Here is a 15215-nt window from a genome sequence, read left to right on the forward strand (position 1 = left end):
AAGGGCATTTAATACTCACTCTTTTGATGAGGAAAGATGGTCACGCAAAAGGGTGTTGAGGAGAGCCATTAGGGCTTCAAAGGTAAACTCTTTGAGTAAATCAGAACATTTACTTGAGGTGAGGTGGTTACGTAATAAATATAAAAATTGGTCAAAATCTCATAGATTTCTGCGCCATCAGAGAGATGGGGAAGTTATGCTAAAGGAATTGGGGAATGCAAATGCCAGAAACCTCTTGTCCTTGATTAATTATACCCAGTCCACGCAAAGTAGTATGCAAACTATTGGTGTGTCAGAGAACTCAATGCATATTTGGAGAATTTATAAAGGAATTTATATAGGAAGCCAAATGATTTAGAATGTATCCAAATGAATAATTCCCATTGGTCTCTTTATATAACTGAAGAGATTGTAGCAGACAAAATCATTAGATCGTTGTCTTCTAGAGCAGTGGGACCTAACAGTCTTTCAAATCAGATTCTAAAGACAGATGTGGAAATATGGCCTCAGATCCTGTATGTTTTATTTAATCAGGTGCTGAAGAGGAGATGTCTGCCAGACTCATGGTGTTCAGCTATAATTATCCCGATCTATAAAAAGGGCGATCGAGCGTATCCTCCGAAATACCACTCGATTGACCTTTAGGAAGCGGATAGTAACATTTTTGCCTGCTTGATATTAAGTGAGCTGAAAAGCTGGGCAGAAAGTAAGGAGATCCTATAAAAACATCAGATAGGTTAACATAGGGGTCTGTCTACCTCCTTACATATAGTCGCCGAGAAATGACATAGGCAACATTATATATGGGGATAATATATGGGGTAAATGGGAACGGGGGCTGCAGGGTTGTCCCCCGGATGTTCCCTATGACAATCTTGCGACATTGTTGCGGGGAAATTATCACATGGAACCGCCATTAGGGGCCTGAAAAAAAGGTTTGGCCTTCCGGCGTTCCGTGGCACCTACCAGCATTGTTGTAATATGGTGGTCCGGAAAGGGTGTCGGTACGTTATTTTCAGACCACCATACTTATAATGAGGGCCTCTGTCTTGTTCTTCTGATGGTTCTCATGAACCATTCGACCATCCCGTTGGCTTTTGGCCACAACGGTGTGAGCTTTTGGTGTTGGAAGCCGAGATGAGCTGCACTCTTAGTAAATTTGTGAACTTGGAAGGGAGGTCCCTTGTCCATTTTTACCACGTTGTGTATCCTGCATTCACTGAACAGTTTATCTAGTGTTCTGACAACACTCTGAAATGCTGTGGAATGTACTGATTTGACAATGGGATTTGGAAAACTCATCTATGGTAACCAGAGAAATCCCGGGCAAGCTGTTGCCATGCTCCTTTGGGAAGAGGTTTTAATCTGGTGGTGTTGACCTTGCTGCGCATTGACACGCTGGGCGGTGTGTTAATATGTCCTCGACAACTGTGTCCATGTCAGAGAACCAGACCTGGTTGTGTAGTATCTTCTTGGTGTTGGAGAGCCCTCTGTGTCCTTCGTGCGCAAGGTTCACTACAGTTTTCCTTAGGGTCTGGGGTACCACCAGCCTGTTGCCCCTTAGTAGAATTCCTTGAGTGGTGGTCAGTAGTACATGGTTTACTTTAGCCAGTCTGTCCATTTCTTTGAATGTCCACCACTTGAGCTGACTGTAGTTTGCTTTTGTAGTTTCTCCACTTGTTTCCATTGGTGTATTGAACGGCTGTCTGGATGGTTGGGACCTTTGTGTTTTTGCAGGCAAACAGTGCCAGTGTGATGGTTGGGGGAAAGGGCATTCTCTGAGAGGTACTGAATGTATAACTCTCCTTCCCTTTCAAGCATGGTGTTCACTGGGGTCCATGGGTGTCTCGACAGGTAGTCCGCTGGGTTCAGTCCCCCCCCCCAGGTTTGTTCCTGTAATCTGATGCAGCATCATTCAATCTGTGGTGGCATACGGGTCTTCGGGTTGCGAAGCAGGGACAGTAACGCTTGGTGGGCCGTAACGAGGGTAAACTGCTGTCCTATGATGAAGTGGTCAAAACGCTTGCATGCCCACACTGCTGGCAGGCTTTCCTTCTCAGCATGCGAGTATGCTGTCTCAGTGTGTAAGAGGGCTCTGCTGGCATATGCCACATTGTGCTTTACCAGCTGGGTTTCTGAGTCGCTCTGTGCCAGGATGGCCCCAGGTTCTATGGGGCTAGTGTCCACCGTATCTTCTGTATACCATTGGGGTTTGAACTAGGCTAGTTGACGACTGGTGGCAAGTTCATCCTTGATCTCCTGGAAGGTCTTATTGCAGTTGTTGTCCCACAGGAACCATGTGTCCTTCTTTAAGAACTTCCTGAGTGAGTCTGTGAGTGTGGCGTAGTTTGGGAGGTACCGTGCACAATACCCCGTAATTCCTAGGAACGACCTGTGTTCCGTGACAATTTTAGGAGGCTCCAGGTTGATAATGGCAATCTTGTCTCAGTCCGCGGTCATGCCCTGGTTGGAAAAGGTGTGTCTGAAGGACTTTAATCGTGGTTTGTTAATGTCACACTTCTCCCCATTGAGGGTGAGTCCTGTGGCCTGTAGTATTTTGCACACTTCCACCAATGTTTTGTTGTGGAGTTCTTGGGAGGTCCCAAATACAAGAATATGGTCACTGTAATTGAATGCCGACACTACCAGTGATAGGAGCCTCCTGATGGTTTCTTGGAAAATCTCAGCGGCAGACGAGATGCCAAAGTTGAGTCTCTTGCACAGGAACAGACTGTCATGGGTTGTTTTCTAGCTCCTTGTAGCCATGATTCAGGTCGGTTTTGAGAAATGAACCACCTGGTGATCATGTCTAATATGGTGGGCCCTGGGTGTCTTTCATGCTGGATCGCAGCATTTGGGATGTGTATGTCCACACACAGTTTGAGTCCCCCATTATCTTTGGGTACTCCTACCAGTGCAGACACCCAAGGTGTCGACCCACTAACTCTTTCTATAATGTCATCTCTGAGAAGATACCTGAGGATGTTGTGGCACCGGCATGATCGACCGGTCTATGTGGACAGTTATCACAGTGTCCCTCAGCATGCCTACTCCTTTGAGAAGGTTGGGGAATTTCAATTATTTTATGTGTTGTATGGACAGGCGTTTCTCTTCCATGGTGCAGATGGTCCAGCGTGTGACAGGGTGTCCTTGGACAAATTCCAACTTGTCGTATTGGATGTCTATGAGGGCCAGGGCCTGAGCTGTTCTGTAGCTCAGCACACATTTTCCTATTATGGGACTCTGAATAACATGGATCATGGTTGAGACTATGCAACCTTTGTGGTATAAGTTGCAGGTGAATTATCCAGTTGAGTGCACTGGTTGACTTGCTCCCCATTGGAATGTTCTTGCGCTAGACATTGTCAGGGAAAGTGCTCCTTAATTTGTTGGTAGTCTTCCGTGTTTCTCACATTGACAGTGGCCCCTGAGTCAACAATGAACTTGTGATTTCGGCCTCCTAGCTACAATTTACTCTTGGCGCTGGGTCATCATCTTCCTTCTCACATATAAGACGTACACATTCTCTGCTATATCTGTTCTCATGAACATAGTATCCTTCTCCGGGGTCGGCTTGTTCATGATATTGTGACAGGTTGTCATATTGTTCCCTTTGGTATTGCCTCTTATAAGTGTCCCTCTGGTAATCTTATGCATCTCTTGGGATGTGATGGTATTCTGGCTCATCTTATTGTTCCTTTGGCATCTGCATACGCATTTCTTACATCGCCTGCATTATCTTTCATTAGGGTGTGAATGGCATGTTTCTTCACAGAGATGGTATTCGCAGGTAGTTTTGCAATTACTGTTTCTGCATGTTGGATGTCCTTTGGGACTCCTGGCATCCCTCTACTTCTTGTGTCAGTGTGCGTTTGTATCCTGGCAGGCATGGTGGTCTTTCTATGCACATTGATTGGAAGTGGTTTTCTTTTCCGCACCTAATGCATATTTGCCCCATTGCTGGGCATGGCCCACAGTGAGAAAACATAAATCTGCACCATGGTCTCTCTCCATGGTTTCTCGGAGGCAAGTTTTCATAAGGCTATCTCGGTGGTCTCCCCTGTCCTTGACCATTTGGTGCATGTGTTTGTTGCATTATTACTACGCACTCAGCTTTATTGGGGTTTTCCATTGTGCCCACCTGAACGTCCACCCTCCCGTGAATGTGAGCTAGTGCTATTATTTCTGTTAGGGTTATGGGTTTCTTAAGTAATTGTTTTCGGAATGCTGCTGAGGTACATCCCTTTATGATCCTTAGCTGTATGGCTTCTTCGTCTGAGAAATTTGCAAACTCACAATATGCAATTTCTGGAGGCGAATGACAAATTGGTTAAATGAGTATCTTTCATAGTCCCTGTTGGGGAGTATTATTAGTTTCTTGTTGAGGGCAGTTGCCCGCTTCACCCGGGCCAAGAAACCGGGCCTGGGTGGGTAGAAGGTGTGTACTGACTCATCACTCTCCCTCTGGAATACTGATGGTGCGCCTCCCCTTGTTGTCAATTTTCCTTCTGTTTTGTGTGGAAGTGTGCACTTCATATCTTGCTCTGGTGTATGTGATGATTGCAGGTCACGGTCTCTCTCTTCGTCCTTGTGGCCCCTATTTCCTTGAAGTTCTGATTGATCGTGATTTGTTCGTTTCTATTAGTGCACTCCCTTGGCATTACTATATATTTTTTTGTTTTGTGTGTAATGTGTGCCCTGTTCCCTTGTTATCTCTTTTCCCAAACGTTATTGGTCTGATCCTTCTCTGTGCTGGTCTTTTTTTTTTGTTGTTGTTGCTGGTGCTCTCTTTTGGCATCGCTGTACTTCTCTTCACTCTGAGCTCTATTTATATGGTGGGGCGTGGGAGGTGTAGCGGCCTGCAATGTAGGCCTGTCCCTGGCTGGTGAATGATGCACTGTGATGTGCTCCCGGGCGTGTGCATTACTTGTTTGTCTCTGTCTGGGTGTGGGGTGAGGTTGCACACCTTACCGGCGAGCTAACGTCTTTTCCCTTGCTCATGTCTGATATTCCTGGCCGATCTCCCGCTGCTCACAACATGCCGCAGGCAGGTGTCACTGTGCTCCGGTTCTCTTACCCATGCGTGGTAGCCGCTATCTCTTTTTTTTCGTGTCGTTGACGGTCTGCAGGATTGCTGCTGCCGTGGTCACTGTCTCCTCGCTCCTGTTCACACGTGGGCCTTTCCCTTCGTCGACAGTTGTTTTATGTGGTTCTGGGTATTCCTTCACGTGTGCATTACCCTGCAATGACCCAGGACACATGGGCCAGCCAGTTTCCAATTCACAATTGGGATACAGAGCCCAAAGCTAAATCAACTTAGTTTATTATCTCACAAAATCGCACTCCCCTTTCCTTCTCTTACCCCTGTCTCCCATTCCTTTCCTTTTTCAAAGTTGTCCTTCACTTAAGGACGTTCAGACCCGATTTCCATACATAACAGCAGGGTAGTAGAGATGATCCATTTGGGGTTCTTGGAGACCTTCCAGAAATTTGAAAATGGAATGTACTGTTGCTGGTTATAAGGACAGTATAGGACCATTGTTAGGTCCAGTGATAAGAACTTAGGATTACAACTACGGAGCGGCCTCGGATTCCTTCCAGAAAAAAACATGTAAAGAATCTATTTCTTTCTCTCAATATAGATAAAACGGTCAAGCAAAACCGAGGATCTATGCTAAAAGTTAACCAAAAGGGTTCAATCCCGAAATTAAGTAATAATATATCAATAACCGGTAAAGTCATGCATACTTGTGCTTCATTCCATCTACTTATGAAATGGTCATGTGTAATTTACATATTGTTTAGTGTTCATAGATTATGTACACTTGTACAATTACCTTAGTGATGGGGAGAAGAGGTTTCCATTTGCAACCATTATTTGTGCTCCATTTCTGCAAAATTTGTTCTTTTTCCTCTTGTGGGGTCAACACACACACATCAATTTTACATGAATCTGGGAAGTTACCTGAAAAAAGCAAGTCAGTTCATGAAATACCAAATTTGTATTCAAAACACACCTATGTTATAACTAATTGCTCCTTATAACTAGTTACTCCAAAACATAGCTGAACACTTTTTTGTATGTACAAAACAAATTAATGCAACACAATTTTAATGGAAGGAGCGATATCTTACTTTGTGAAAGAATAAATAACCCAGTTATTTGCTCAGAAACTAAAAAAGATACACAAATGATATTTTAGGGTAATATGGCAAACCTCAGCTGTTTACACAACTGTTGTAACAGTAGGATATAGTTACCTTAAGAAACCAAGCAAAAAGTGGTGTAGCATCATGCTTTGCAATGCAGAACTGGGATACTGCACTAGAATATGTGACAAATCGAGGGAATGTGTCCCTTCTCCTCAAGGGGGAGCCCATTCCTGTGAGGCTAGGGAGGTGAGCCTGCTCCACAACACCCCCCTTAGGGGTAGAGGCAAGTGGGACCTCACCGGGAGAACTTCGCCTTAGGGGACAAAGACTAACGTTCCTGTGTGGAACACTCTAAAGCTGTATGTGTCATGGCCTACATGAGATGCTCTCAAATACCAGAAACCTCTTTACACCAAGATTGGGACAAAGAAAACTCTGCAGAGATGTCGGTATCTTACTGAAAACTACTATGTCCCTTTAAATGAAAACCACCAATTGACTGAGATGAGTGCGTTGATTAACGTAACCTCAACGAACCAGAAGGGAGAGAGAGAGAGAGAGAGAGAGAGACTGAGGAAAGCATACGTTGGCCTGGGAAGAACCAGAGCGGCGTGACACCTGCAGGAAGCAGGAACCAGTGAATTTCAAACTCGCTCTACTGGACAGAGTGGAACGCCAGAGCGGCGGCATAGCAGCAACGTGAGAAACAAGTAGGGCAGGTGCCCGAGAATAGATGGTGTCAGGACCACGGGAAGCATACATGGTGGACCGCTGGTCCAACCGACTTCGCTGAGCCCTTTGTGAGGGAGAAGCCAGAATGTATCCGGTCCCCCATTTGAACTCTGGAGCACTGAGAGGAGGTGAGAAGCCATGAGGAAAGGGTAGACTGCAAGAAAGCAAATGCTGATGACAGAAAGGCACGAGCGGCCCAGTCCAAGCAAGAAGGATTCCGAGAGACCCGACTCCGGATGGCGTTTTCCCTCGAAGGAGGCGGCAAATGGGAGTACGGGAGTTGTGGGTGGCCTCAAAGAGGGAATCATTATGTTGTAGAGCCAACTCGTCTCAGTACTAATTATGAAACAAAGTTGATCTTGAAATAAGACAATCTAAAGAGAGAACATGAAAGAGGAAGCTATTGCAAAGCGAGAACCAATGATTGCTATACCCTGCAAAAAGATGAAAGAGTCTAAAGTAAATTAAAAGTGTGATAACCCGAAAGCACAAACTATTGAAAAGTTGAATGAAGAGAGAGAAAAGCCAGTGATAATAATACCTTGGGAAAAGGTGTAACACATACAAGGTCGGAGAGACCAAAGTGAACTGAACTGTAATATACCAAGGGGCACAACAGCCCTAAGCCATGACTATAGTCATGAATATACTGAGATAAACAATCAAGAGGGTGAAAGTTGTAAGAGATATAACAAGGTGATTCCTAAAGGAAGTCGAAAGCTCACAGTCCCATTGGAAGAGTTACAGAGAGCGATCAAAGAAGTAACCAGAGTATATTTAAGGATGTAATACTATTTAAAGACTGATACTAGAAGTATCCTAAGGAGAAGGGAGACATTCTCCGAGCCTTACTTAGTACATATGGTGGTAGGGTCAGTTTGGGAAGTTTTGGACAGTGGACTTCTTTAGTTGGACTTCCATGACAGAATGACGAGCACATTAGTTAGTAGGATAGGCAGGGAACACCCATAGTGATAGGGAAAGTTAAGTCTTACGATTTTTACTTTAATAAACCATCCTGAAAATGCCATCTGATACTCCGTGCCCTTCTTCTGACTTGCCACAGATAACCTAATGTACTTTTATTTATCATCTCAGAGACTTGCTTTACTTCAATCTTTCTCCTGGTGTATTTTTATTTCACTATGTTGCTCCTTTCTCCCATATTTGGAAGTGAAATAAACAATGGCGAGCATGTAGCAAGGGGGGGCCAAGGTGTTGTGGCAATTGATTGGTGTGTTATACTCATTGGCAAGTCTAATAGGCAATTATTATTATCAGGGTATAAATTGAGCACGGACCTAGCTTCGGGAAGCAACTGAGCGCTTTACAATCAATCATAGGGGGAAGAACACGGTGAGGGAAGCAGATAAATAAGGGAGCTTGAAGCTAACAACAGCAAATGGAGAGGGTGGGCAATTTGGCAGCAAGAGATCTAAAAGCAAGCAGGGGAGGAAACAGTAGGGACCGTCTGATTGATGGTCCTAAAAATGTAGCACAGTGCTGATTGGGTACGGAACAGAGTAACTAAAAAAAATGTTTATCATTTATATAACCACATAATTCATCAGCGGAGTCATGCGCAGAGTCAGTCTGCGTTAGTCCACTTGTTATTTTGTCTCGAGAGGAGCTGCAGCGACGTGATTTCTTCCGGCGGATTCATTAAAGCTGGTATCCGGCACTGTTGCTTTAAGGATTGCTGGCTGTGGGCTGAATTTATAAAACTCTCAACCATGCGCGGAGCGCGCGCAGAGTCATGCGCAGAGTCAGTCCGCGTTAGTCCGAGATTGGCCGTGATTCAGGTGGTGCTCCCCGCCATGACTGCGCAATCGGGCCATAGCGGTCCGGTAACAAGACGAAAGACCATCCAACAATGTCTGATGCAAAACCCGTGGACCGCTTTAAAGGCTGATCCTGCCTCTGATGTTTCCAAGGTAAGCACTGTCTTACGTGGTCGTGTGTCAAATGAGTCATTTGAATCTTCAGAAACCTCAGAACCTTCGCTTGACTCTGCGTCTCTTTCTATAGCAGGTAAAAACTCTATAGCTTCATCTTTGGTCGGATTGTGTATGCCAGTGGGTGAAAAGGGAGTAAAAAGTGCCACAAAGGGTCACTCTCCTTCATCTGGCAACCCTGATAACCCTGATAATCAGTTGGCCCAAGCCCACGCCCATTTCCACTCTCATGTGCAGTCCCCCGTGGCCCTAGCAGCTGTTCAAAATCAAACCGTTCGAGCTGAGGAGCTCACTGAGTTTGAGTCTGAGGAAGCCGAAGTGGCTGTTTTGACTGATAAGGCTGATTTGAATATTAAAATATCTTTACAGAGACCCCTATTAACTTTAATTGACTTACCTCCTGTTGCTTTCAGTTCATCAAGAACGTCTCCACTAAATGACATAACACAGATGACGTTGAATTTAATTACCTCTGAAACAGCGGATGAATTTTTTTCTCCCTTCGGGATAACGGATGCAGAGCTAATAGAAGCTTCTCAAGGTGACGATGGCAGCAATAATATCCACAGTTATGCCTGTTAACAACGAAGAGGTGGCCGCGGCTGATGGCTCTTCAGTTGCTGACAGTGCAAGAAATAATGTACATCGAGTCAACAGGAAAGCAATAATCAAAGCTTTCAATCCAGCGGATTGTGCAAGGAAAACGCCACCTACGATGTTACACAGCGTTTTTAACTTAGCACAGCCCCAGTCTGCTGAGGTACACGAGATGCTACGCACTTTCCAGCCTCCTCATGTTCATGTGCACTCCACCGTTAACTTAAGAGAATCAGACTCTCTACACCGTAGCAACAATGACGTTGGCACCGAACACTTGCCCGCATGTCAAAGTGAAATATCCTGCATTTCAACAGAGAAACCCAACATCACTGGACTAACACCAAATGAAAAAGGAAACACTGGTGTTGTAGCGGATCTTATTATGAACACGATCCACACTAAGTCACGTGTGCGACATAACAACAAGGATCCATCCAGTACTCCGAGAAATGTGGGCTCACGCTCCAAGTCTGTACATTTACTGCAAGACACCCCAGCCACTCCAGCTGTGAACTCATCGACAATCAGTGATCTCCACTCTGAGACTGTAAATAGTTCACACTCATGTCTGGCTGAAAAAACTGGCTCCAAATCAAAACCCGGCCTTTCTTCTGCTGCAGCGATGCAGATCTATAATAATATCCTGGCAGCTTCATCTGCAGCATTGCTTCCATTCCTAAAGATGTATGAATCCCTGCATGAGGCCTATAAAGATCAGACATCGCTTATAATAACTTTAAAGGAAAAGATGGACAAATTTGATTCTGTGACTAACTTTCAACAATCTCAGTTGACACAAGAAGCTAAACACACAATGCGATGGCAAGAGCGATTGAGTGATCTCGCTGCACGTCACCACTGTCAGAACGATACCCTATCTGACGGCCTGCTTGAAGCCATAAAATGGATGCGACATTCTTCTACCATGATGGGGTCAAACATCAAGTCACTCAAGGATCCATCGACGTCTGCTGCTAATTCCAATGAGGTATTTTCTTCCAAGTCTCAAAGACCTATCCTGGATCCCAAGGAATCGCATGAACGAATAATAAAAATAAAAATCAACACTAACTCCCTTGGTGAACGCAGCTCCAGGAAAGGACGCCCTTGGTCCGGCTGTCCAAGCTGGAACTATAAATTTGGACGTGCATCACTCTGACCTCGCCCCGGTTTCTATGCTGAACCAACAAGCTAGATGTCAAGCCTTAAGTTCTACCTCTGCAAATCCACTGGTTTCCTTTGGTATTTTCGAAGGATCCGCAAAATCGATAGAGGCTACATCGAGATTGGTTAAAAAAATACCGTTTATAAATGCTCAGCAAACAGCGCCTGTACAAAGAGTGCATGACACTAAAAAACGTCCACAGAAAGTGAAGCCACGGAAATACATCAGAAATGTAACTCCTTCTGTTAAGTCAGGCCTATTTTGCAGAACCGAGTTGCCAAAACCAGATGCTCAAAAAATTGTTTCTCCCGAGGTCAATTCGACCAGGGGACACGTCCGCACTGTTGTTCCGGCAAACAAAAGACAAAGAGCTGAATCAGACTTGGAAAGTATCACGAGTAAGTCATCAGGGTCAGAGATTGACATTTGTGACCTTTCCACATACTCTGATGAAGTTTCAAATGATCATACATCTGTCCACTCTCGTGTGGACTCTGAGGCTTCTCGTGTTGGGCTCCCGTTAACTTCAAAACCCGAGGTGCGTTGGGACAAGAAACTGGACAACAGGACGAAGGATTCCGAGCAAAGACCAAAAATGCCTGTACTGTTGAATCCCAAACATACTAGATCCCAAGAAAATAAGCAAGCTCGCTACACCTCACGTGCCCATTCATCCTTAAGTTCCGGAACAAGTTCCTTGAACTGTAAACTGAGATTGCAAAATTTGCATCAGGAAGATCGTGACTTGAATCTGAATCGTAACAATGTTTTGAAATTGTTTACTTGCATTCCCTCGCTCCATACGATAATGTCTGAAGACATACGAATTGTTGAGTATGCTACTGAGAAGTGTTGCGATCAAGTTCTGTTACACATTACCTCAGCTTCAGTTTGAAACACCATTCTGAATGCTTCAGAGGAACTGTTAGTCTTTGGGTTTGACATAACTGTTGAACCAACGTGTTCTAGGCCTGGCACGACTGCTTTAAGTCCAAGGAGCGGTTTTCAAGGAAATCAAGAACAAAGATGCGCCGACCTACGCAAAGCAATGTCAATTCCAGAAAATAAAAGACAGAACACTACCAGCGCTCCAAAGAATGCCATCTATAATGATGTAGCTGGTCGGCGTTAGCCACTAGTGACCGCAACTGAGTGTATGCGTGAATTCATATCCTGGAACACTAGAGGATTCATCCATTTATTTAATAATTTTGACGTTGAGTTGGAAAATGTTTTTGTCATCTGTCTTCAGGAGACATGGTTGAGTGAGCCACCGTCTAGAGATGGTTTTTTAACTTTATTAAATCCAGCTATCAAAAATGTAAAGGGGCGACCATCTTCTGGTTTACTGATGTTGATCAAAATAAATCCCTGGTGGCAGATCATGGATTCGTTCAGTCCCAACCCTTTTGTTCAAGGAGCCTTGCTCCAGACTGTTGATGAAAACCCCTCTACAAGGAAGCACTTGCTTATTCTAAACGGATATTGGAATCCAAACTAAATAAGCACAAGGACTTTTATAAACACGTTCACATCATATATTTATATGGTTCTCCTTAAAAACAAGAACCTATCAATAATATGTGCTGGTGACCTAAATTGTTCATGGTTTGAATATTACCATGTTTACCAGATGTTCAAATTGTTACCAGATGACGAGGTAACAAGCCGGGGGCATCAGTGGAGTCTTGCACTCCGCAACTATAACATGGTGAACGGAAATGTACCAGTCGACCAACCATCCCAGCTAACTTGGTCAAATCACAAAGCCCAGTCAATAATCGACTATTTTTGGGTATCCCAAAACTTATTCGAAAGCGATATGATGCTTTCAATAAGTGCTATGCCAAACAGTGACCATAACCTTCTCCAACTAGCTTGTATGGTGGAATGGACAATTGAATGTAAAAAATACTAAATTCCAATTTCTGTTAATGCTGGTGGTAATCTCCTCAGGAAGGACAGCTTCAAGATTCAGAAATTAAGTCAGAAATGTCTTCAAAACGCAGCACTGTCGGTTCACTATGCTCCTTTACTTCTTGACTTTACCATAGTCAAGGCTTTTGATCGTACAATGGGTTTAAAGCACAAACACTTATCGTCCATGGTTTTGTTGCAAGCAAAACGGGCGATGCGACGCAACATCAGAGCCTTGAAAAAGTCTAAAAATGTGGCCAGCGATGTCATGGCGATTAAAATTGCCATTCGCTTGCGTCGTCAAGCTTATCGAAACTGGTTAAAATCTACACAAAACACGAGCACATTACTCCAGCCCTCCGCTCATTAGACTGGTTGCCAGTCAAGTACCAGATCATTTTTTAAAGTATGTAACCTGTTTTTAAGAGCCTCTAACATCCCAGCAAAACTTCTCTTTGAATGGAGCTCAGCAGATATGCCTTCATGCGCTCTTCAACAGCAATATCGGACAAACGATTGACTGCGCCCAGATAAAGGAAAGAAAGATCAGGCAGACTTTCCGTCTTGGCCCAGGCTATTTGAATCTGGAACACCCTACCTTCCGATCTCAGGAGAGAGCCTAATCTTATGCCTTTTCGGAAGAAACAGAATACCTTTCCTTTTAATTTATAATAGGTCTTCCTGATCGGCTGCAGTAATTCTATTTTACACATTTAATTTCTCAAATAGCACCGAGATCCCCTCAGGTGCTTGCTGCGCTCTACAAAACTACCATACATCATAACATAACACCATGGTAAACATATGAGGTACTAAAACAGGAAATCAGTAGTAAAACAGCCCAGAGATTATCCCATCAGGGATGTCCCAATCAGTGGCGGGGGCAGCGGTTGGAGACAAGGGGGGCACCAGCTTTATATTTGATTTATGGTACATGGGCCAGAGAGAAGGCCTGTAAGGAATGGCCAGCCGTTGGCCTCTCACAGAACCTTGTCTTCCCATAGGATCCCTAGCAGTATGGGTGATTAATTTTCCAGTTAGGGATGACTCAGTATTTGGCCAAAATTGGTGCAGCAATCAAGCTTTATCTAAAGATCAAGTGCATCAACAACATCAATTGACTCAAGAACTGCATTTCCGTCATTCAAGCAGGGGATGTCATTTAACCAAAATGACATCACATGACCCTTGACCCCCGATGACATCACAGGAAGTGATGCCATTTGACTCCCACCTCCAAGTGACATCACAGGAAATGATGGCAAACAACCTTCAGATTTTTCAGATGCATCTAGCACCTGTGTTTCCAGGCACTCTGCTTTCAGCCAGATCTAAGAAGCGCAGCACAGAGGGAGGTGCGATTTGTCCACAAGCACACATTTGAGGAATGTCAATTTCCAGATTCGATGTGGGGTCTATATGTAATACATACATAATGCAGTACTTGTAACAGAGTAACTGAAATCTCTAACGCAGGCTACAGCTAGTATATAAAACATCTATAGATCAACGGACACAGAATTACTAGTTATCTGTGGCATTGCCGTGTTAATTTCTTTAATGTTTTCCTAGGAAATCCCCCATGCATGCCCAAGTTCACAATTCGTTGATGGGAATGAGGCTCAACAGATTCATGCCTCACCTATCACCCGCTACAAAATCTTTTGGCTTTCCTATAAACTTTAACATTTCTTTCAAAACACATATCGCCAAGAAATCCCAAGGAGCATGGTACTAGTTTGTGCTCCTCTGCAAAATTAAGCCTTTCATCATTGCCACATGTTCAGAACAATTGTCCAAACCAATAGCCAACATGCAGGAGTCTGAGATGCCACCTTGGCCTCTCTGAAAGCCTTCAAGCATGCTGCAACACGCTGTGGTAAATCAGAGTCAAGAGGTGAACAAGAGATCATGTTTCTGTTGGGATGCAAGTGCAGCATCACAATCATGGGAAAAGGTTCAGGTTGCACAACATATATTAATAGGCCTTTAGTGTTCCAATTTTACGGTTTGGCACGGCAGTTTGCACACGTGTCATTTGTAGTTAGCTTTGATATACATTGGAAGCATCACAAAGCCTTACAGAAATAGCAACAGTGCAATGACGTTGTGGATATCGAGGTTACAGCCAGGGCGACGTGTAGGACTTTGCGTATTTAGCAATAGCGACGTATGTAGTGCTTTAAGGAGTTTGCCAACAGGTAGTTGAACTAGGTTTCAAGCAAGAAAGGGAATCAAAGACATATTGTGGTGTACGCGGGGGTTATGTGCTGAGTTAGCGAGATTCTCGCCATGTTGGATCTATGGCGTAGTTGGAATCTGTGTCTTTTTTGGTAGTAGGAGAAGCAGGCCTCATTTGAAGTTGAGGCTCTGTCCATTTTGAATTACAAGAAATCCATTTTGCTCCCAGGGAATGTTCAGCCATCCAAAGTCGCAGGAAAAAGCGCTGTGCAGTGTGACAAATCAGAGGATCTTGTCCCTTCTTTTAGCGGACAAAATCCCACCCAGTGCCACCCCACCCCATATCCAAACCTAGGCTTTTCCTCAAAAGTCCCACTACACCACCAGTTCTAAATCCGTATACATTATCAAAATCCATGTGTTTTTGTATGATAGTACCAGTAAGAGGTAGAGTTAGTACTGGGCCAAAAAAGAGTAAAAGAAACCCTATAGAAAACAATGACTTAATTACT

At 44.2% G+C, this 15215-nt stretch overlaps 1 protein-coding gene across 4 annotated transcripts in view; it reads right to left on the reverse strand.

Annotated features, from left to right (window-relative positions):
• The window catches only part of ALLC (allantoicase), a 729391-nt gene that overhangs the window by 126907 nt on the left and 587269 nt on the right, over positions 1-15215 (reverse strand). For all 4 annotated transcript variants that reach the window (XM_069605010.1, XM_069605008.1, XM_069605009.1 and 1 more), the window contains one exon: positions 5838-5965. In XM_069605010.1, the coding sequence (XP_069461111.1) occupies positions 5838-5965 (128 nt within the window). The remainder of the gene's footprint in view (positions 1-5837; positions 5966-15215) is intronic.

The sequence above is a fragment of the Ambystoma mexicanum genome, chromosome 4p (genome assembly GCF_040938575.1).
Source record: "Ambystoma mexicanum isolate Mex_15411 chromosome 4p, UKY_AmexF1_1, whole genome shotgun sequence".
NCBI lineage: Eukaryota > Metazoa > Chordata > Amphibia > Caudata > Ambystomatidae > Ambystoma > Ambystoma mexicanum.